Genomic DNA, 20,652 nt, shown 5'->3' with positions numbered 1-20,652 from the left:
AAGAATCACAAAGCAAATTAAACAAGATAAAACGCAACAACCTACTGGGAAAAAAGTGAAATTTATTTCGTTTTGTGGTCACATGTAAAAGGCCTGCAGACGCCACAATAAAACCACATTCAAAACACTCTTGGAAGACATGGACGATCAATTCCTGGCCCACCAACAGTAAAATATCATAGAAAAATATTTAAAGCAGTTTAAACTTCTTATTGTGCCAATGCTGCTGCATTTGTAATCTTAATTCAACTACCACCTTTTTACTAAACCATCCAATGTTTTTTGAATTATTACAAATGAGTTCATCTTAAAAAAAAAGAGCCATTATTTAGACATACAGGCCTACAACTTTCAACTCCCTTTAAACTGCACCCTAACAAAACAATCAAATAAAAAAAATCAACACAAATCTATTATGATAACAACAGCACTGTGTTAAGATCAGGACTTGCGGCCTGCCCAAGATCGCGAGCGAGACCTGGATCGTGAGCCTGACTTGGAGCGAGAGCGTGATGGGGAACATTCGCGTGTTTTGTTCGGGCCGTCTTGCCTCTCTGTGTGGAAATCATTCTGATCCCGTGGGCTGAGGGATCTTGACCTGGAGCGGGCGCCTCTGCTTTTAGAATGGGAGGTGCTCTTACTGCGAGAGCGGCCGTTTCCACGAGAACTCTGCTGGTCACGGGCAGCCGGTCTGCGCCTGCAGAATTCAAACGACCATTAGTACAGATGCAAAATACAACATACATACAACTGACAGCAATCCTTAAATCTATTTAAACAAAAGAAATAGATACACAAAAAGTATGTTATAACATTACTGAAAATGTGGGTTGATAAGAATGTATCTTCCAATAAAGATCAAAACATTTTTATAAAGGCAATGTTCATTTTTCAAGTCTAGATGTTCATTGAGGTTAGGGCCGTCACGATTATGAAATTTGGCTGACGATTAATTGTCTAATAAATCATTGCGGTTATGACGATTAATTGTCTGTTTTAGAGCTTTGACTTAATTCTCATACATTTTTATTCAGCTTTGAAATGACCATATTGTTCTGAATATAAAGATTATGCTCTTTTTCTTGGAAATACATAAGAAAAAATGGGGTCATCATACTTAAGGTTTAGGCTTTTACCTGTCAATGATACAACTGCCAAACACTTGTAAATTGATCAGGTGTGAATTGAAGCCACCATTAAAATGCTATCAGTCATAGAAAAGCTTCTAGTCGTTTTTTTTCTCACTTGCAAGACCACAATAAAAATGTACTTCTAAAAAAACCTCCTGAGGTTTTTTTTTCTCGATTAGAGTTTTGGGTTCCTCACCTCATTTGCATACTGTTCTTTTGCACGATTTGCCTGGCCGGGGGGGCTGCTTTAGAATTAGAATTTTACTTAATTAATATTGCATATAGGAATTTGTAGTCTGTTATATTTAACCTGTGCTTCTCTCTCCTTTATCTTAAATGTTTGCTCTAACTATGTGTGTGTGTGTGTGTGCGTGCGTGTGCGTGCACGTCCGTGTGTGTGTGTGTCTATGTCTATGTGTGTTAGTACGTGTGCATATTGTGTGTGTGGAGTGTTTTGTATGTGGGTGTGTCTGTCTTCTGTGTTTTTACCTTTTTCTTGTTTTTACAGGTATAACTTCAATTGTTTTGCTTATAGTCAATATGTCTCATGTACAGCTGCTTTGTAACAATGAAAATTGTAAAAAGCGCTATATAAATAAAGTTTACTTCTATGTTAATGAGATTTTGGTAGACTGGTTTTCACACTGAAATAATATTAAATTGTACTGCAGGTTATTTTTATGGTATATGCTTTAGTTTTTTTTTTAAGTGATTGTGTTGTGGTAGTACATTTTATAATTACATGGATTAAAGTGAAAAAAAAATCTTCTGACTGATTTTTTTTCAGGCCAAGTCATATTCCTTTAACAGACACTTTATCTAAATAGTCGAAACCAATAGCGTTTTAAAGGGAGATGTTTTGAACCACTTTACGTAGTATTGCCAGTTTGCGTATTTTTAATCTATGAAAAAGTTATTCTTACCTAGACAAATAATCAACCATCTATAACTTTTCAGTGCATTTTGTAATTTATCTTATAAGACCAAACAATGTTTTCTGAAACTCTTAATAATTAATAGAAAAAAAGAACAAAATAAAAGCACCATTAAAGACCAAACATTTTGTTTGTATTTGTCTCCAGAGTGCTTTTCACTTTTTCTGCCTTTTGGCTGTGAAACCTTCCTGAAGCTTGGCTACACCTGACACCCGTTACAGTGTGTGACAAGCTACATGACTAGTTTCAGTGTTTGACTAGCTACATGACTAGTTTCAGTGTTTGACAAGCTACATGACTAGTTTCAGTGTTTGACTAGCTACAGTGACTAGTTACAGTGTTTGACAAGCTACATGACTAGTTTCAGTGTTTGACAAGCTACATGACTAGTTTCAGTGTTTGACAAGCTACATGACTAGTTTCAGTGTTTGACAAGCTACATGACTAGTTTCAGTGTTTGACTAGCTACAGTGACTAGTTACAGTGTTTGACTAGCTTTTCCAAGGCGACTGTTAAGAAGGTAGCCTATCACTTTAACATTTCCATGGCGACACGGCACTGCTTATCATGTGACACACCACAGACAGCAGCTGTATGACTGATGCATTGATTGTACATCATTTTTATTTTTTACTCAAAAAATTCACAAACTGTTAACTATGTCATGAATTATCTGACATTCCGATTGTCATATGTGCATGTGAATGTGTTTTGTTGTTTAAACACTTTTATAATGATCGCGTTAGTTGAGCTATAAGCGGGCGCCACCATGTTTGTTTCTGCCGTGGACTGAGATCTGTCGGATTTACATCACGTGAATTCATCCACTTCTCTTAAAAACACAAACGTAAGTGCCTGGTAGAAGAATTGAGTGATCTTAACAATTGCTTGCATTGCAGATGCTGTGTCTGATGTGAATAAAACACATCCGTCAAATTACATTTGAGTAGATTGTTATTGCCGCTTCCATAGACATCAGTGTGTCTTATACAATCTCTAAATGTATTGTGTGCTTGTAGGCACGTGTATATGTCTGAAGGCTAAATTAAACATTATGTGGTTGAAAGCACTGCACAGTTGTGATATGTGACAGGATTGAGTCGGTCTCTGGCTCAGTGCCAACCAAAGCGCTTAATGTTCTAATCACACCGTACGCGCGTCAATGGGTTAACAACATTATGAAAAGTGAATTTAAGTCATTAAGGTCAGGCTGGAACTCTACAATTGACGGAAATCCGTCGTAGACTCGCTGCAATTAACGGAAATCTGTCGTAGCGACGGAGAACTTTAATCCATGTAATTATTACCATGCTTTAGTTACAATATATACAATAAAATATGCAATATGTAGATGCACTGCAGCTCCCCCTAGTGTCTTCTATAGAGATGTGCAATAACTGCGATGATCTGAAAACATTGCGATGAGACGATTATTTAATAATCGTGACAGCCACAGAGAGACAAGATCATAACAAACAAACACAGTTATTTATTTTGGACCATTAATACCTGTCAAACTCTCGGCTGCGGCTGCGTCTGCGTCTTCCTCTAGACCTGATGGGGAAAACATGTCAAGAGTTATTTCATACATTTATGCTCTGACAGCTCCATCACAACCAAAGGTTAGCATTAGGGCTTTAAAATCTAAATTTCGATTAATTGAACATTTTCTCTCGATTACGATTATTGAACGATTCTTTTGTTTTTGTTTATTTTTCTTTGTTTTTTGCCCGCGTAGATCACTGACAAGGTTTGTAGTGTAAATATGCCCAACTAAAGGTGGGGTATTTTTTCTAATGAAACATTTCTTATATCATGTAATTTTTAGATAATCAAAGAAAATACAAAGTATTTACAGTTATTTATTGAACATTTCGAATAATAGACATCTTTGTGTTATTTTTTGGAAACAGGAGAACAAACGCAACACAAATCAGCAAATCATCTGTCTGCATGTGTGGTGAGAAATCGGGTGTCCTTTAGGACCCTGCCTGGAGACACCAGTCCTGCAGTCATAAGAGCAGTCACGTGAAAGAAACAGACGGGAGTTTTTAATAGTTGAACGGAGCTTAAACCTCACCAGTCTGGCTAAAGAAATATGAAGTAAACGCGTTTCAGTATATCTATATTTCTCACAATATGCCCATTTTTGGACTAAAAGTCTTGTGATTACTAAACGGGAGCAGACCTGGAAGAATGTCTCGTATCAACTGTCTCGTATCTTTCACGCATATTACATAAACACAGAATATCTGATTTCCATTTGAATTGGGTCATTTAAAAGTAGACATCTTAAGCTTTCTTAGACATACGTTTCATGTTTGTGTGATAAGTATTTGCAGAGTTTTGGATCAGTGACGCATTTCAGAAATGACTTCTGTGAGCGGGTGGAGACAGCTGATAACGCCCCTTTGATGTTATTGTAAGCGTACACACGTAAAAGTAGACAACTTACAGTTTCTAATAATGTCTTAAATATATGTGTATGCCCAAAATAAATTGAATATTTTAAGTCTCTTTTGCTCTGATAAGAAAAAAGTGAGGTATAGCGGCACGCGTCGACATGGATATTAAAGGGAAAGTAATCGAAATAACCGACATTGGAAAATTACGTCGGTTAGAGCTTCCTAATGTCGGTTTCGATTACTTTTCGATTAATCGCCCAGCCCTAGTTAACATTGTGACATCACAGCGCACACAGACTCACTCTTTGGGACTCTCGGATCTCCTGTAGCGCCTCTCGTAGGACGGGCTGCTGGATCTGCGTCTATTGTTGCTGCGGCTGCGCGAGCGTCTGCGTCTACCGTCTCGATCGCTGTCGTCATATCGAGAGGAACGTGGGGAGTGTCTCTCTTTAGATTTCATCTGACCAGGAGCTATGAATGAAAAACAGTTATATCAGATTAAGCAAAAGACTCGGCTGTAAACTCAAAATGTAATTGTGTGATTTCAGAACTCACTCTTTCGATCTCCCTGCGCAAACTGGATCTCGATTTGTCGTCCACACACCCATTTTCGGTCTAGATTGTGCAAAGCATCTTCAGCGTCACGGACATCTTCAAACATGCTGTGCTGTTAAGGTTTCTCATCATCACAACATTCACGGACTGGACAAGACATCTTCAAACAGACCAAATAATGGCATATGCTGACTGCAGTCCTTCAACGACTCCTCACAAGAACAACTTCAGGTTTCAGGCAACTATTTGTTTGTAATGTCAATAAAAAGAAGGTCCTGAATGGTGTAGGATACAAGATGTTACCTTGACCTTGATCTTTACGCTCTTTAAAATGCCACCAAGACGACCCTTGAATTGCCTGGTACCTTTGCCTCTCAAACCCGAGCGCTTGCAGCCCACCGGATCGCCTCTTTTCCTCTTTGTCTCTTCAGGCTTTAAATTTCTTTATGCACTTTTGCCTTTCTGTCAGTAGCAATCTTTCTTTCTCGCATGGACGCTGATGGCTGGGCTTTAGTCCTACACTACACCGGGCTCTTAACTCTGTCTTTGTGCCGGGCTCCACGACTGGACACCTTTACACAGTCTGAGGCAACAACAGAGAAATAAAGGTTAGAAATAAGTGTAGTGTAGTGCGCTTCTGCCATAAACCGAAGTCCAAGAGCCTTTAGGACAGAGGCTGCAACTGAATTTGAAATGAAAAGGATATTGAATGTATGCGAATCCTCTGGGTCGCCGTGAATAGAAGTCCAGAGGAACGTAGACATCAACAATGGGGCCATATCGGCCAAACTCTCTGCGCAGGTCCTCTGGTCTGGACACCGAAAACAATGAATGTTTAGTACATGTTCATGGGGGACGTGGTGACGGTCTGAAGTGCGTATGAATATACATATTTCTGGATTACAACCACTGTACAGTATCCCAGAATGCACTGAGCTTTTCACTTCCATGCCAGTTATGCAGCTCGCTAAGTGACTAGAGATTCGGTAAAAATGACATCAGTGCATTTCAAAGGTCTTAGGAGGACAAATAACGTCACATGAAACACTGCGACATCACAGAACTTTACATCATGATAATAAACAGCAGCATTCATCTAGCAATAACTTCAATCATGTTGTATTTCTTCAGGAGTAATATAAACATTTGGGTGAGGTCATAATAAAAAATTTAATAGATACATGAGATACACATTACAGTAGCAGGAATAGTAAATTAATCATTCTATTAATAAAACGATGACACAACTATTACTAATCTAAGCACTTAACGTTATCAAAAACAAGGCGACGATCTTTAAAATGCACAAAGCCAGCTAAAATAACGATTACATAAACCAAAGCATAACACCTTTAGTAAAAAAAAGATGGATTAAAAAATAACGTTAGCTTTCAGGCTATACAATTCGAGCAAATTCGTCAACCAAATCAAAAGTTTCTCTTACCGAGACTCGTCGGAAATATTTCGGACGAAGAGTGACGTGTTGGGCGGCCTCATGTATCGAGACATGATGAATATTTGACCTTTAAGGATTGCAAACGACACTTTTCGGTCTTTAACGTGCTAAAAGTCTCACGCGCTACACGCGCTAATCCCAGACGCTTTTACTCACTACTGCAGAATCACAAACACTCAAAGCACGACAGCGCCCCTACAGACAGACTCCAGTACTGCAGACAGACAAGAGAACTGTTTTATGTCCACGTTCGTTCACCCACGTGTGAAGAAGGGCTCCGTTTGTTAGACAATGATGACATCAAGTAAAACGAAAACATTTGGACACGTGTTTAATGCACAAACACTGATCAACTGAAAGCCTTAGTGAAGCACTGATTTAACAGTACCAAACATGGTTACACGAGACAAAATCATGTATTATTTCAGTTGGATGGTGTAGGAAACAGCAGTCAAATTAAATGCGTCTGCTTCTCCGGATGAGTTTTGCACTTCCACAAGTAATTGTCTGGAACAAACAACAACAAAAAGACACTTTATGCTTTAAATTTTGTTACATTAATAAAAAATAAGGCATAAACATAAAACGAAGAGTAGATAATGTTCGTCTGACCTCTATCATGTCCTCTCCCTCAATCTCTCTCACATGTGTGAATTTTTCCATCTCAATCACAATCTTGCCATCCATCAGTTGAGCTGTTGCCTGAAATAGAACAAATGGATCAAACAGATACCGAATAGGTGGGAAAAGATCAACATATCAAAGAAATCAAATGGATAAAAGAAATCAATTATATCAGCTCTAGTGTCTTCTAGTGTTTAAAAAACGTGCGTGCACATTTGGGTCATTATTTTGGATGATATTTCACCTGTCACTGTTGCTTGGCAACCGTACACTGATAGCCCACTCCATCTGGCATACGTCTATTTGACGTCTGCAAGACGTCTGCAATACACAGCTTGCTCATCTGCAATACGTCTCGGAGACGTCTGCTGTCTCTATAAGATGGTTATGATTTAGAATGGATGTGAAACTGCTATTTCTAAGATGTTTTACAGACATACAGACGTCTCCGAGATGCATTTTGTGGTGTTGTTCCAATAATGCACCACTGGATGGCGCTCGGGCTTCTTGAGTTGTGTGGAGGTATATAGGAAGAAGAAGTAGAGATATGATCCCGAATGTGTTAGTGCTGTTAATAAATGTTACTGAAAGGAAACTACGGTCTCCAGCGTCTTGTCTACATTAAGACATAACAAATTGGCGACGAGGACGTTTTTTGTACAAGATTTTCTGAGGATGGCTTCAGTAAGTGCTCCATTTCCCAATCCTTTTTTGCCTTGTCCCGGTGAGCTTGCTATACCGCTAGTCTGAGTCACATGGCTGAAAATGTTCCGGAAGTTAGCAGACGTCAAATAGCGTAAGCCAGATGGAGTGTGCTGTCGGGTTAACAGCCCGCAGGTAAGACTGTGAAATATAATCAAATCATTCAGGTCTTTTGACCAGTTATCGAGAATGTCCATTATTTTAAAGCGACTCTCTCGTCCTTACACATTGCCTCGTTTTTCTTGAGAGATTTAGGAGAGACTTCTTCGGTTCAGTGAAGCACATTTTCCGGTGTAAACTGATTCAAAGCATCTTTACAGAGAAACCTGGCAGGCACGCGCTGATTCATGTCATTATTAAGCAGTTACACTAACAGCTTCAGGTAAATTATGACAGTTAAAGTGACGGTGATGTGGCAATAGAAGAATAACTGCGATTGTGTGCAGATCATGTTTTGTCACGTACGACAGAAAAACCCGAAGGTTATTCTAGATATATTTTGGTAGTCAAAATAGCGTCATAACAGAAAGTACACGTGAATGCTCTGAACCTTGATTTGTTTTTTGTCTATGGTGTTGAAGAGAGTCTCTGTGCCGATGATGAAGGAGTTTGTGTGACTTCTGACCGCAGATTTCACACAGATGGTGAATTCATTTCCATTATGATGAATCGTCGTTATAGGTTTAACTTCATTTATCATTTTAAAGAACAGAACTGGAACAGCTGTCGATAAAAAACATCACACGTAACGCACACACACACACACAAAAACATCTGTAACAAACAGACTTTTATTTTGCTGTAACTCACACATGGCTCTGAGAAACTCTTCTGCATTCTCCTGTTCATAAAGTCTCCAAGTTCCACTGTAATCTACAGCCATCGTCCACCGAACAGCAGTTTAATCCACACTGATCAGACGTGAGAGGAGGTTGTCATGTGTGGGACTTGGCTTGTGTTATTGTGTATGATAGGAATGGTCTTAATGAAGTCTCAACAGATCTAAACTCTTCCGCAGTGACGCTACTCTCAAATGAGTCCTGTGAGCTTTAAGATCAACAGTACTCAGAATTAGAAAACAAATGACCCCTTACACTTAACCTTACTGTATATAGAACTTCAGACCGTTTGTGTAGATCACAGTTTCATGAGGAAATTACCATTTTACTTTCACTGTCTGCTCCAAAATCATTTGCATTAAAACAAACAAACAAGCACATTTAAATTTAAAGCATGGGACTTTTACGACTCGCCAGACCACTAACTCGAGTTTCACAATCAACTTTATTAAACACACATGAAACAAACACTGTGAGGCGGTCACTGTGATAAAAACGGCTCCTCGTCGTCTTCGTTCAGTTGGTCTGGACCCAGATCTCTCAGACAGCGAGAAAGTTTCTGTTCTTCCAAATCTAAAGCAAACGTAACACTCGGCTTCCTTCCCCTGATTCCTCGCTCACCCTCCTGTTTCTCGTCTCCTCCGTGTCTTCTCCGTCTGGACTCATCACGTTTCTCGCTTTCATTGTCTATTGTGACTGAGTCTTGAAGGACGGATGAAACTGAAGGAACGTTCAGCAGAATACTCGGCCTGGTCATGTGCTCTTGGTTATCTGGAAGAAGTCGTGACATCATCATCACCAGCATGAGAAGACAGAGAGAAGAAACACTAAGCAAAAGTTAGCGGCGCACCTGATTCAAAGCGAGCTCGTCTTATTGGTGGAGAATCCTGACGATGAGCAGGAACAGTCAGAAACAGACTCATCTGTAAAAGAGACGGACAGACATAACACAACTAAGGATGATGTTAACATTCACTCTTCAGTACAACCTTCCTCTTTAATAGAGAATGTGATGCCCTATGTTGCATGTTGCGGTGGCGCCGCCATCTTGGGAGGATCATACCCCACTGCTATTATTGTGTTGATATGCAGCGTTACTTGTTTTGTTTGATATATGGAGAAGTCGAAAGTGAAAGAACCATGGGCTTTTCCTGAACGACTCTGAGTAATGCTATTGCAGTTTTTAACACACCAAGACCGACCTACCATAGTTATATTTCCTAATCAATCTAGAAAAACCAAACACTGCATTGAACGCACTAGCAGCCATCCTCCTAAAATGGCGCAACATTCAATGCGGCGTGACGTCGATTAACAAACTCTATTTAATCCACACAATTGGATTATTGCATTTGAAACAAACATGCTTTTCAAATCAAGGTGTCCGTGTACAAATCAAGGTGATTCCCTCATCTCTGATGTGATTCATGAACATACGGTTGGTTTGGGTTTGTTCTTCACACAAATCTGAAGATTTTTTTAAAGAGCACAACAGCCATTATATAAAAATATGCTTTCATTATTCTTCATAAAAACCCACAGAAAAAGTCATTCGCTCTGATGGTGACATGTCATAAACTGTTCAGATCTAACGTGAAGTGATGCTCACACGTCTCTGGATTTCCACACGCTGTTTTCTGAGATGTGTCTCACTCCAGTCATCTTCTGCAGGATCCAGCATCAGTGTGTGTCTGCTGTATGAGCGTAACTACACACACACACACGCACAATAAATGTACGTATTTATTCCATGGACTTCTAGTTATAAACACTGAATCCTAACCAACATTTAACCCTAAAAGAACATTTTTACAATTTTGTCAAATGAGGACGTCCCCAAAGGGTAGGTTTAGTTCAGATTAGGCATGTGTTTCTCACTTTTAGGGTAAATGTAGTTAAGTGGGTTAGTAGTGTGATATTCAAACACATCTCACTCTCTGCCGGGTCTTCTGCAGGTTGGCTCTGAGAATCTTTCTGATCTCTTCTTCTCGCTCTTTAGAAATGTTTAGAGTTCTTCTGCTGCTCTGCTGTCTGCAGACACACATGTAAAGAGCGTGTGTGTGTGTTGAAGTCATGTGAGCAGTGTGTGTGTGTGTGTGACTCACAGTGTGGTGGTTGTGCGTCCTGCAGTGTTCAGACTGGCTGAACTGTTGCGCTCTAGCAGCATCATGGCTTGTTTGAGCTCCATCTTATTATAGAAGGAGATGAGCTGAGGTTCCTGCGAGCGTTCTCCACCAATCAGCCAACGCTTCACGTAGCGCTTATTAAAACGATTCATCCTGCCAGATAAATGCACAACAACATCTGAGCGATGACCATTTTCCAGAAGATTCCAGAACTTTCTGTAATAATTCATGTCGTTTCAACAACATATACGGTGACATTCGGTACGTTTCACAGTTTCTTGTTTTGTCATCAAATAACAACATCAAAGCCATCAATCTTTCCCTCGGTCTATATGCGCGCAAGCGTTATTCACAATCCCGTTCAGCATGAGTTAACACCACACTGCAGATTGTCTTTCTTACACAAGGTGATTAAGTGTGTTGTAATTTTTTCATGAACATAAAGCTAAAAGTCTCTGAAGAATAGGGATGGGTATCGTTAAGATTTTATGGATATCGATACTGCTTATCGATACCGGTACTTATCAATACGGTTATCGATACTACGCTCTATAATTTGATGCAAAAATACATGATGTGAAAAGATTGAATGATGAAAAGAACATGTTAAGTTTCTTTATTACAGCTGAGCTTTAGAACTGCAGTTTACAAATGCTTCTGAGCAAACAGAAAATGCCACATAACAAAACGTGCACTTACGGCACTTAGCATGTGCAGAGGAGCACATCATAATGTAATTCAACATATTTACTTTACATCACTATGGTTATTTGGCTGGTAGACCATATTTCTTTTTACTTTCTGGTTTTAGGTCTACATAAATTTAAGTACTATTTTCTAAGCAAGTAATTTTTTTTAATTATACAGTATGTACTATTTTTTATAATTTTACTAGCACATTTACTTCAATTCACTAAAGTAAGTAAATGTACGCAGAATTATTAAAAACAATGTTATAACTTGTTCTCAAATTAAGGACTTCTATTTTGATGGGTTGCCGCAAAGGGGTGTTTGACGGAAGCTTCCTCGTTGTGAAACGCGGACGCTGAAAGCTCCACAAGCGCAACCATGCCACTCTTTCACTCATAAACACGCAAAACAAGCAGATTACAAACTAGGGCTGTCAACGTTAACGCGTTAACGCATGCAATTAATTTTTTCAAATTAACGCGTGAGAAAATATTTATCGCAATTAACGCAGCATCCGTTTGTTTTGACATCCTTTGTCTAGCGTTACATTATGTAATCACGCTCTTATTCGTGTACAGGCTTTTAAACCACTTAAGCGCGATTTTAAACAGTTGCTTTGACGCGTTCATTGAAGATAGACAGCTTCTAAACTGTGGGACGCGGCAAAACGCAACGAGAGGTCCAGTCTGGTGTAAACAGTCACGGCTGCGTCGGTGAATCTCTGTCAGACAGCGCATCCGTGTTAAGTTCTCTTTCGTGCTTGAATGGATAAAACCACACAAGATTATGTCAGAAAGCCCGTTTTGTCTAGCATTTTCTTAAGCACAGACTTCAAAGTGTAAAATAAAATCTTAAATGAATGCAAAGAGTTGTGAAAATGGGAGTGCGGTGACAGTCAGATTGCGTACTAAGACAGCTCTTAAAGGGGCCGCGCTCTTAAACGTGCTGCTGTGACTCCTGTCACTAATGTTAATCAAAGAACAAAATAAAAGAAGAAATCAATGTGATTTTATAGCTTTAATGAGAATTCTTCTGCATTTAATTTTATAATTTAGCATTAAAGACTGTAAAGTGTCCTTCAATTTCCTACATGAGCTCTCAATTATACTGTTGAATGGCTATAATTAATGTTAAAATAATCAATTTAATAGAGACATCAGTTGCAATACCAATATCAAAATGTTAGCTTTCATAAAATGATGCTGTTAAAGAAATATGTTGTTTCTACATCAATTTGAAGATTAAATGTGAAATTATTAAAATGTAAAAGTATATTTTAAAATATAATAGTTGTGTGCGATTAATCGTGATTAATCACAGAAAAAATGTGTGATTAATCCGATTAATTTTTTTAATCGATTGACAGCACTATTACAAATACATCGCGGAAATCATATGGCCCTAGATATCACACATACGTCGAGCAAACTTCGGACATCATTCAGGGATGGAAAATGACAGGCAGCAGCCTCTAATTTGCCATTTAACACCCGAATACACAGAGATAAAACAACGCAAGTATCGATAACAGTGTCGTTTGTCATGAAGCTTATTGATACTCTGGTATCGACCCAATTATGTACCGGTCCAAAAAAGTACCGGTTCTCGGTACCCATCCCTACTGAAGAACGGTCCAATGACGGTTTCCGTAGTGCCCACACACGCCTTCTATTCCAGCCAACAAATGCTCCAAAAACTACAAGACACACAAAACCACAGACATTTCATCCATTAGATTTCACCACGTCTGCTCTTTGCCAGAAAGGGTTTTGTGGGTAAAGCTCACGTTTGTCAGCATGAGACAACATCACCTGTGTGTGAATCTCCTCATTTATTGAAGATTTGCTCTGTTTCTTCTTCTTCACAGCCAGGAGATCAACGAGAGGCCGGATGGTCATCCCCTGTAACACCCCAAGAGACTCGTGAAGTGTGACCCAAAGGGAAATATGAATTCAACTAAGGGACTTTGATTTAGTCACCTGCACAAAAACCGTGAAGAAGATGATGGTGATGATGGCTGTTAGAAACATGTTCTTCATTGCAAAGTCATCGCCGGACAGCAGGAAGACCAGAGAAAAGGCGATGGCTCCCCTCAAACCTCCATATGCCACGATGAACTGATCTTTACCGCTCAGCTTCACCATACGATACTTATTTATGATGTACGTTAAACCGACTACACCTATACAGAGTGCAGAAAATCTACTTGATTACAGACAGACGTGTTCATAATCACGCCTTCCTAGTCATATAACACAAAATATAGCGTTTGTCAAACGCTTTGGCAATATTATGACATTTTCTCTGAATTTGTGGCTAACGTTAAAGAAGCGGTCGCTAAACAAAGTGTTATTTCAATAATTCAGTGACTGAATAAACCTTACCCAGAACTCTGGACACCAGACACAGGATGAGTGTGATGGTGACAAATGTCCAGTTCCAAACGTGGGGTCCGGCCACTGTGGACACGCCTAAAAAGATGAAGATCAGCGTCTCGCTCACGCTACTCCACATCTTCAGGAAATATTTGATGGTGGTGTAAGACTTGTGGGAAATGTTGGCTTCGACGTACGGTCGCATCACCACACCACACGCGATGAGCCTGAGGCAGCAGACGAGACTGGTCAGAATGGAAACAGCATCCAATCGGAGACCTTCACCTGTCACATGATAGAAACACTCACGCCATGATACCGGACAGGTGGAAGACTTCAGCAGACAGATACGCCATGTAGCTGTACAGAAACACGAAGAGGGGCTCGATCACGCGCGTATGCGTGGTAAACCTCGAGGTAAAAGCGGCCAGCACGCCGTACACCGCGCCCACCATCACGCCCCCCAGAGCCACCACAAAGAAACACAGAACGCCCAGAAAGACGTCGCCCGGGGTCACCTCGCCCACGTGAGCAAACTCCTCAAACAAATGATACAGCACCTGCAGCAAACAAGCAAAGCATGTTACATACAAACAACAAAAAGCGCTATATGAATAAAAGTGACTTGAAGTCGTCCCACTCGCGGCGAGGTGTGGGCGAAATATCATTCAACACACTGGGTCTTGGGACATAGCAACTGTGATTTCGCACACTGCTTGGAACGCATAATATGTGAATTAGGACGCAGGCACGGACTTGTATTTCTCACCACCGTGACGGCATCGTTGAGCAGCGATTCTCCGAACACCAGGATGTGCAGCAGTTCATTGATGTGGATCTCCTCAAAGACAGCGAGCACGGCCACCGGATCCACGGCCGACACTATTGATCCAAACAGCAGGCAGGACAACAGGTCCACCGTAGCCAGACGGCCGCCCTCCAGACGACACACTCCGTACAGCCCCGCCCCCACGAAAAACGAGTTCCACAACGTTCCCACCACCGCGAACGTCAGGATGGTGCCGGCGTTCTCTGTAAAAGGTCGGATCGGCAGGAAATAGCCGGCGTCCAGGATGATGGGAGGGAGGAGACACAAGAAGAACAGCTGGGAATCGAGCACGGGGGGATTTTCACCCATCACACGGATCAAACCGCCCAGCAGTAAACCCACAGCGATCAACAGACAGCTCTCAGGAACCACGTTGGACAGACGTGGGATCAGATGGAAACCTGAAGAAGAAAACCACACAAATCTGCTGCTTCTGTCCCAGTTGGATGGATGATCTGATGTGTGTGTATGAAATGAACAAAGCTTTGCAATAGTTTCTGTGAGAAACACGAATGTTCTGGGATCAAGAGCTTTCAAAGTTAAGGGCCTTTAGAAGATTCCAAGACAATTTCAGCGGAATGAAAGATTTGAAATTGTCTAGTGAACATGATTACCATTTCATTTCAAAGTCTCCATTCTATGATTAATTGTTTAGCTCTCCTTTCTTGGTACATTTATTCGTTCTAGAATTGTCTGTATTTGTTTTTGTTTGAGAACAATAAGTTGTCCTAATAACATCACACATGGATAAGTGGGCTCCACAAAAAAGTGCATTACATTTAGGAGTCTGACCATGGTATCATAAAGTTAGAGAACTGAGTGTCTTTAAATCGATACATAAGTCATCTGAACACGTTTGGAATGAACTGGGCCGCGTTTCCCGAAACCTTCTTAACGCTACGTCGTTCTTAAATTTTACCTTAAGCTGTACCTTATCGTTAATATGTGTTTCCCGAAACGTTCTTAGTTAAGTATACCTTCTGTAAGTCATACGTTCGGAAGGTTGGTCTGGAGCGCTCTTAGCTATACCTTAGCGCTGTTAAGAGTCTACCCACTAGTGGCCACTGTGGGAAAAAAAGCTTCTTTACATCGCAGTCTATACAAATAAAATTCTAAAGTTAAAAATACCAGTAGGCTATATTGACGTGTTTTCATGCAAGGAATATAATTGTCTTTACATTGATGGTTGTTAGCTTTTTAATTATTTTATCTGTGCATCAGCTGGCAACCCAAAGAATTTGGAGTATATTTAAAGAGAAAGATTGTGGTATAAAGTTTAGTCAAATGTTTTGGCTAAATCAAAGACGGCACCATCCGCGGAGCATTTTCGTGCATTTAATCCATGAAAACCTGGCTACAATTTATGCTGCAATTATAATTATAGAAAGCTGTTGATTATATGTTCTGCGCTTTTTACTTTTATTGAGTAAATTATGAGACTTTAGCAACATATATAATGATAATATAAATTAGGGGTTCCCAAACACAGGTATAATCAAATGTATGCTATCTCATGGAACACTTTTAAATAGAAAATTCTCAGATGCAGAGAAGTTAATTCATGCATTCATGACATCAAGACTAGATTACTGTAATGCACTGTTAGGTGGTTGCCCTGCAGGCTTATTACAAAAACTCCAATTGGTCCAAAACGCGGCAGCTCGAGTTCTTACACGTACAAAAAAGTATGAACATATTAGCCCGGTTCTGTCAACCTTGCACTGGTTACCTATAAAGCATCGCGTTAACTTTAAAATCTTGCTTATTACCTATAAAGCCTTACATGGTTTAGCTCCTCAATACTTGAATGAACTCCTTTTGTATTACAGTCCTTCACGTGCATTACGCTCTCAGGCGTCCTGTCAGTTGGTAATACCTAGAATTTCAAAATCAAGTGCAGGTGGTAGATCCTTTTCCTATCTAGCGCCTAAACTTTGGAATAGTCTTCCCTGCACTGTCCGGGAGGCAGACACACTCTGTCAGTTTAAATCTAGACTAAAGACGCATCTTTTTAATCTTGCATACACTACTCTTCCATAATATAAATCTTCAGAGGGTTTAGGCTGCATTAGTTAGATCAACCGGAACCAAAAACACAACTGATGTACTTGTTGCATCAAAGAGTACAGAACAGTACTCTACTCTCAGCCAGTCTTGTCTCATTGTTCCAAGGTTACCACAGCGAGCAGGATGCAGTTCATGGCCTGACCTGATGGTAGAGCGGAGAATGGGAAGTGGGGACCTGACAAGAGCTGAGATGATAGAGCTGGATAAAGAAGGACGCGGTCTCTTGACATGTCTTCACCACAAAACTTCAAATGCTATTAGATTATTAATGATAATCTTAAACTATAATTTATTTTATTATTAAGTTTATTTATTTTATTTAGCCTTGTTGTGCAAGTTCTCTGGAGCTTGTGCAGAGGCAGCAGCTTTTGCCAGAGGGGAACTGGAATCCCCTGGTTGGGCCTGGGTTCTCCTGAGGTTTTTTTTCTCGATTAGAGTTTTGGGTTCCTCGCCACCGTTTGCATACTGTTTTTGCACTATCTGCCTGACCGGGGGGGCTGCTTTAGAATTTTAAAGTTTTACTTAATTAATATTGCATATAGGAATTTATAGTCTGTTATATTTGACCTGTGCTTCTCTCTCCTTTATCCTAAATGTGTGCTCTCACTGAGCGTGTGTGTGTGTGCGTACTTGTCTGTGTACGTACGTGCGTGTGTCTCTGTGTTGGTGCGTGTGCGTGTTGTGTGTGTGGAGTGTTTTGTGTGTGGGTGTGTCTGTCTTCTGTGTTTTCAACCTTTTCTTGTTTTTGCAGGTACAACTTTGATTGTTTTGCTTGTAGTCAATGTGTCTCATGTGCAGCTGCTTTGTAACAATGAAAATTGTAAAAGCGCTATATAAATAAAGTTGAGTTGAGTTGAGAAAATAGGGAAACAACACACATTCACTCCCTTTACGTTTTAATTTTCTTCTCATGAATGAATAAGTTTAATTTTAATATCAAAATACCTTATTGTATGGCATGCTTGTTTATATTATTCCCCTTGATATTGTAAGTGTGATTAATAATGTAAATGCGCCGCTTGCGCATCCAGTGTTCAAGCACAATACACGTGTGAACTATACAAGTAATTGTTAGTTGCTGGAATAAACTTTTTAAGCACCGCAACAGCAAGTGGCTTTGCGTGACCCTCCGACCCAAAGTTTGAGAACATTTGATATAAATGACCACATACTGCCAGTTAGTGTTGCGGGTTGATGCATTTGGGCATGACATTGCGGGTTCGCACACTCATTTCACAATTAAACAATATCCATTGTTGGATTTAGTTTGCAATTTGGTTTATTTTTATCCTATGAGTCCTAATAGATACAACTTCAACTATTTCTAAAGTGCTTATTTTATAAAGAACGCCTCTACCTCACCTAACGCAGTGAAGCAGTCCCTGTATAGAGTGAATAATTGATTGTCGAGCGATCCATGTCCATTAATTCAGCACCACCGCCATGGACATAACCTGGTCCCGTGGGACGTAGGAAAGTAACCTCATAAGGTACAGTTCGGGAAACACGCCTATAAAAGGTATAACTGGAGTTAAGGTGTACCTGTATAGTCTTCGTAGCACGCTAACTTGCGACAACATTATCGGGAAACGCAGCCCTGGACTGCTGACTTGAGTGAAACATTTCTATGAATTTCACTTTGTAAGAAAACTGGTTGTCTGTTACTGGCCAGTGTTGCTGTCTATCACTAAATTTATCAGCATTCACATTCACACTAGAAGAGCGTTTATCAACATTCAGTACTGACACAGAGATGAACACACCCACAATCCCCTGCAGCTCTGTTGACTGTAATAACACACAGACAGCAAGAGCGTGTTTATTACATGCGTCTATAGTGTGTGTGTGCATTGAGGGGTTAGGGCTTGTACCATATTCAAGTCATCATGTCAATGGATAGTCGCCACAATGTATAAAAACGTCTGTGTGTGTGTCACCTGAATGCACACCAACTCATGGGGACTCGTGTCACCGTGGGGACCAAAATTGAGGTCCTCATGGGCAAAAAATCTTATAAATTGTACAGAACGATAATTTTTGAAAATCTAAAAATGCAAAAAGTGTTCTATGATCTTTAGGTTTAGGGGATAAAATATACAGTTTGTACAGTGTAAAAAACATTACGCCTATGGACTGTCCCCACGGAGATAATAAAACACACACACACACAGGTGCAGACTGAGATAAACTCTCAGCATGAGGTCAGCACAAACAGAGAAATTGAATACAATATTATTAGCTTGTTAATAGGAAGTCACAAAATTATGAGGCTCAGAAAACAAACAAAAACATGATAATAATGACATCATACATCAATATGCGTCTCATCATGTCTGAACTGATACTGAAGAGCATATAAATGTGACCCTGGATCACAAAACCAGTCTTAAGTAGCACGGGAACATTTTTAGTAAAAGACAAAAATACATTGTGTGGGTCAAAATTATCGATTTTTCTTTCATGCCAAAAATCATTAGGATATTAAGTAAAGATCATGTTCCATTAAGATATTTTGTAAATTTCCTACCTTAAATATATAAAAACTGTATTTTTGTGAGTGGATGGCCTGCTACAGTGCCCCTGATTAACAACTTCAAAGGCAATTTTCTCAATATTTTGATTTTTCTGCGCTCTCAGATTCCTGAGTTTTAAACGGTTGTATCTCAGCCAGATATTGTCCTATTCTAACAACTCACATATCTATAGAAAGTTTATTTATTCAGCTTTCAGATTATGTAAAAATCTCAATTTCGAAAAATTTACCCATAAGACTGGTTTTGTTGTCCAGGGTCACAAATGATGTTGAAGTGATATTTGGAACTGTGGACCCTTACGAAAATTTACCATGGTTTTACTACAGTTAAAGCCAAAAAACCATGGTTACTGTAATAAAACAATGGCTATCACAAAATAACCATGTTTTGAAAACCATGTTTTTGTAAAAACCATAGTAAACGATGGTTACTGTAGTAAAATCAGGGTTTTGCCCCAAGTAATCAATGCACCAAAAAAACCATGGTTACTACACTTGTACCACAAATAAAACTATGGTTAATTTTCGTAAGGGGAGGTTTAATGAAAAGTTTATTTATTTCTCACCGAGTTTCATGAGTGACGCGAGCAGGATCCAGAGCGCGACCTCAAACGGCGTCCGAACCGCCTCATAATGAATCGATATGACGGGAAAAGCTCTTTTGTGATGCTGATCGGACTGATTTACATGACAGCGGACAGACAGACAGCAGAAGACGAGCAGCAGCAGCGGAAGTGTCCGAGTCATCTCACACGAGACCATCACCGCCGAAATAACGACAACAAAACTCTCATAAACCGTGTATTCATTACAAATACACCCAGGCTGTAGTGTCCGTGTCCGCGGGGTACTGTGAGAGCTGCAGCGCGTGTAGTGCGGGTGGGCGTGGAGGTGGGTGGGCTTCATAGGGCCGTGTTCGCATAGAATGTCCGTTCGAGTATTTGGCGCCATCTGCAGAGGCTCATTATTCCCTACAAACTATAGGGTAAATGCAGTGAAAAGAATTAACATGAAAATTTTAAACACAAAATTAAAGTCTCACAGCAAGCTTGACCCTTTATCTAATCTGTTGATAACTGCCTTTTTCAGGAATCATGTCTTCAGGGCAATAACATCTCTCCTTTCCTGTAAACAAAACAAAAAAAAAAAACAGTTTAAGAAAAAATAATTGATGATCAAATAATTGTCTCAATTTTATCTTTTTATACAGTGTTATAAACAGTCAAAGCCATCACCAAATCCAAGCCGTGTGTTCCAAAGACAAATGTTTTTGAGACAAGAACTGTGTAAATGTTTATGATTCCTCTGATAATTACACCGTTTAACACCCTTAGACATTTAAGACGCTAGCTTTTTATAAAACAGTACATACGTTATGTATTGTGA

At 39.8% G+C, this 20,652-nt stretch overlaps 3 protein-coding genes across 3 annotated transcripts; all 3 read right to left on the bottom strand.

Moving 5' to 3' along the window:
- Positions 1 to 42: 42 nt before the first annotated feature.
- Positions 43 to 5,448, bottom strand: srsf10b (serine and arginine rich splicing factor 10b). The gene is made up of 5 exons (XM_057355614.1): positions 5,320 to 5,448; positions 5,026 to 5,130; positions 4,773 to 4,941; positions 3,575 to 3,619; positions 43 to 697 (listed from the first exon to the last, which is right to left on the bottom strand). Coding segments are annotated over exons 1-5 (576 nt in total). The 5' UTR covers positions 5,321 to 5,448; the 3' UTR covers positions 43 to 441.
- Positions 5,448 to 8,979, bottom strand: fabp10b (fatty acid binding protein 10b, liver basic). The gene is made up of 5 exons (XM_057355612.1): positions 8,618 to 8,979; positions 8,358 to 8,530; positions 7,094 to 7,183; positions 6,470 to 6,988; positions 5,448 to 5,608 (listed from the first exon to the last, which is right to left on the bottom strand). Exons 1-4 carry the CDS (start codon positions 8,688 to 8,690, stop codon positions 6,938 to 6,940), a joined length of 387 nt encoding a protein of 128 aa, XP_057211595.1. The 5' UTR covers positions 8,691 to 8,979; the 3' UTR covers positions 5,448 to 5,608; positions 6,470 to 6,937.
- Positions 8,980 to 9,072: 93 nt separating this feature from the next.
- slc9a1b (solute carrier family 9 member A1b) lies at positions 9,073 to 20,496 on the bottom strand. The gene is made up of 12 exons (XM_057355609.1): positions 19,833 to 20,496; positions 14,607 to 15,067; positions 14,147 to 14,397; positions 13,847 to 14,064; positions 13,442 to 13,644; positions 13,274 to 13,363; positions 13,085 to 13,158; positions 10,752 to 10,925; positions 10,581 to 10,677; positions 10,256 to 10,354; positions 9,497 to 9,569; positions 9,073 to 9,417 (listed from the first exon to the last, which is right to left on the bottom strand). Exons 1-12 carry the CDS (start codon positions 20,215 to 20,217, stop codon positions 9,128 to 9,130), a joined length of 2,415 nt encoding a protein of 804 aa, XP_057211592.1. The 5' UTR covers positions 20,218 to 20,496; the 3' UTR covers positions 9,073 to 9,127.
- Between the last annotated feature and the right edge of the window lie 156 nt (positions 20,497 to 20,652).

This window comes from Triplophysa rosa, linkage group LG16, assembly GCF_024868665.1.
Source record: "Triplophysa rosa linkage group LG16, Trosa_1v2, whole genome shotgun sequence".
Taxonomy (NCBI): domain Eukaryota; kingdom Metazoa; phylum Chordata; class Actinopteri; order Cypriniformes; family Nemacheilidae; genus Triplophysa; species Triplophysa rosa.
The sequence above is the reverse complement of the archived record's forward strand: the minus strand, read 5'-3'. Positions and strand labels throughout refer to the sequence as shown.

Bases quoted from the DNA above. Each gene is read 5' to 3' on its own strand.
- fabp10b (XM_057355612.1), bottom strand. From the start codon at position 8,690: ATGGCTGTAGATTACAGTGGAACTTGGAGACTTTATGAACAGGAGAAT. The intron at 7,184-8,357 runs GTTCAGAGCATT...GTTCTATTTCAG, and splicing joins TAGACAAAAAACAAATCAAG to GCAACAGCTCAACTGATGGA. The intron at 6,989-7,093 runs GTCAGACGAACA...TGTTTGTTCCAG, and splicing joins AGGGAGAGGACATGATAGAG to ACAATTACTTGTGGAAGTGC.
- slc9a1b (XM_057355609.1), bottom strand. From the start codon at position 20,217: ATGGCGCCAAATACTCGAACGGACATTCTATGCGAACACGGCCCTATG. The intron at 14,398-14,606 runs GTGAGAAATACA...TGTTTGCTGCAG, and splicing joins TCAACGATGCCGTCACGGTG to GTGCTGTATCATTTGTTTGA. The intron at 9,570-10,255 runs GTGAGCATCACT...TCTCTTTTACAG, and splicing joins GTGTGGAAATCCAGAGACGT to ATGAGTCTGTTTCTGACTGT.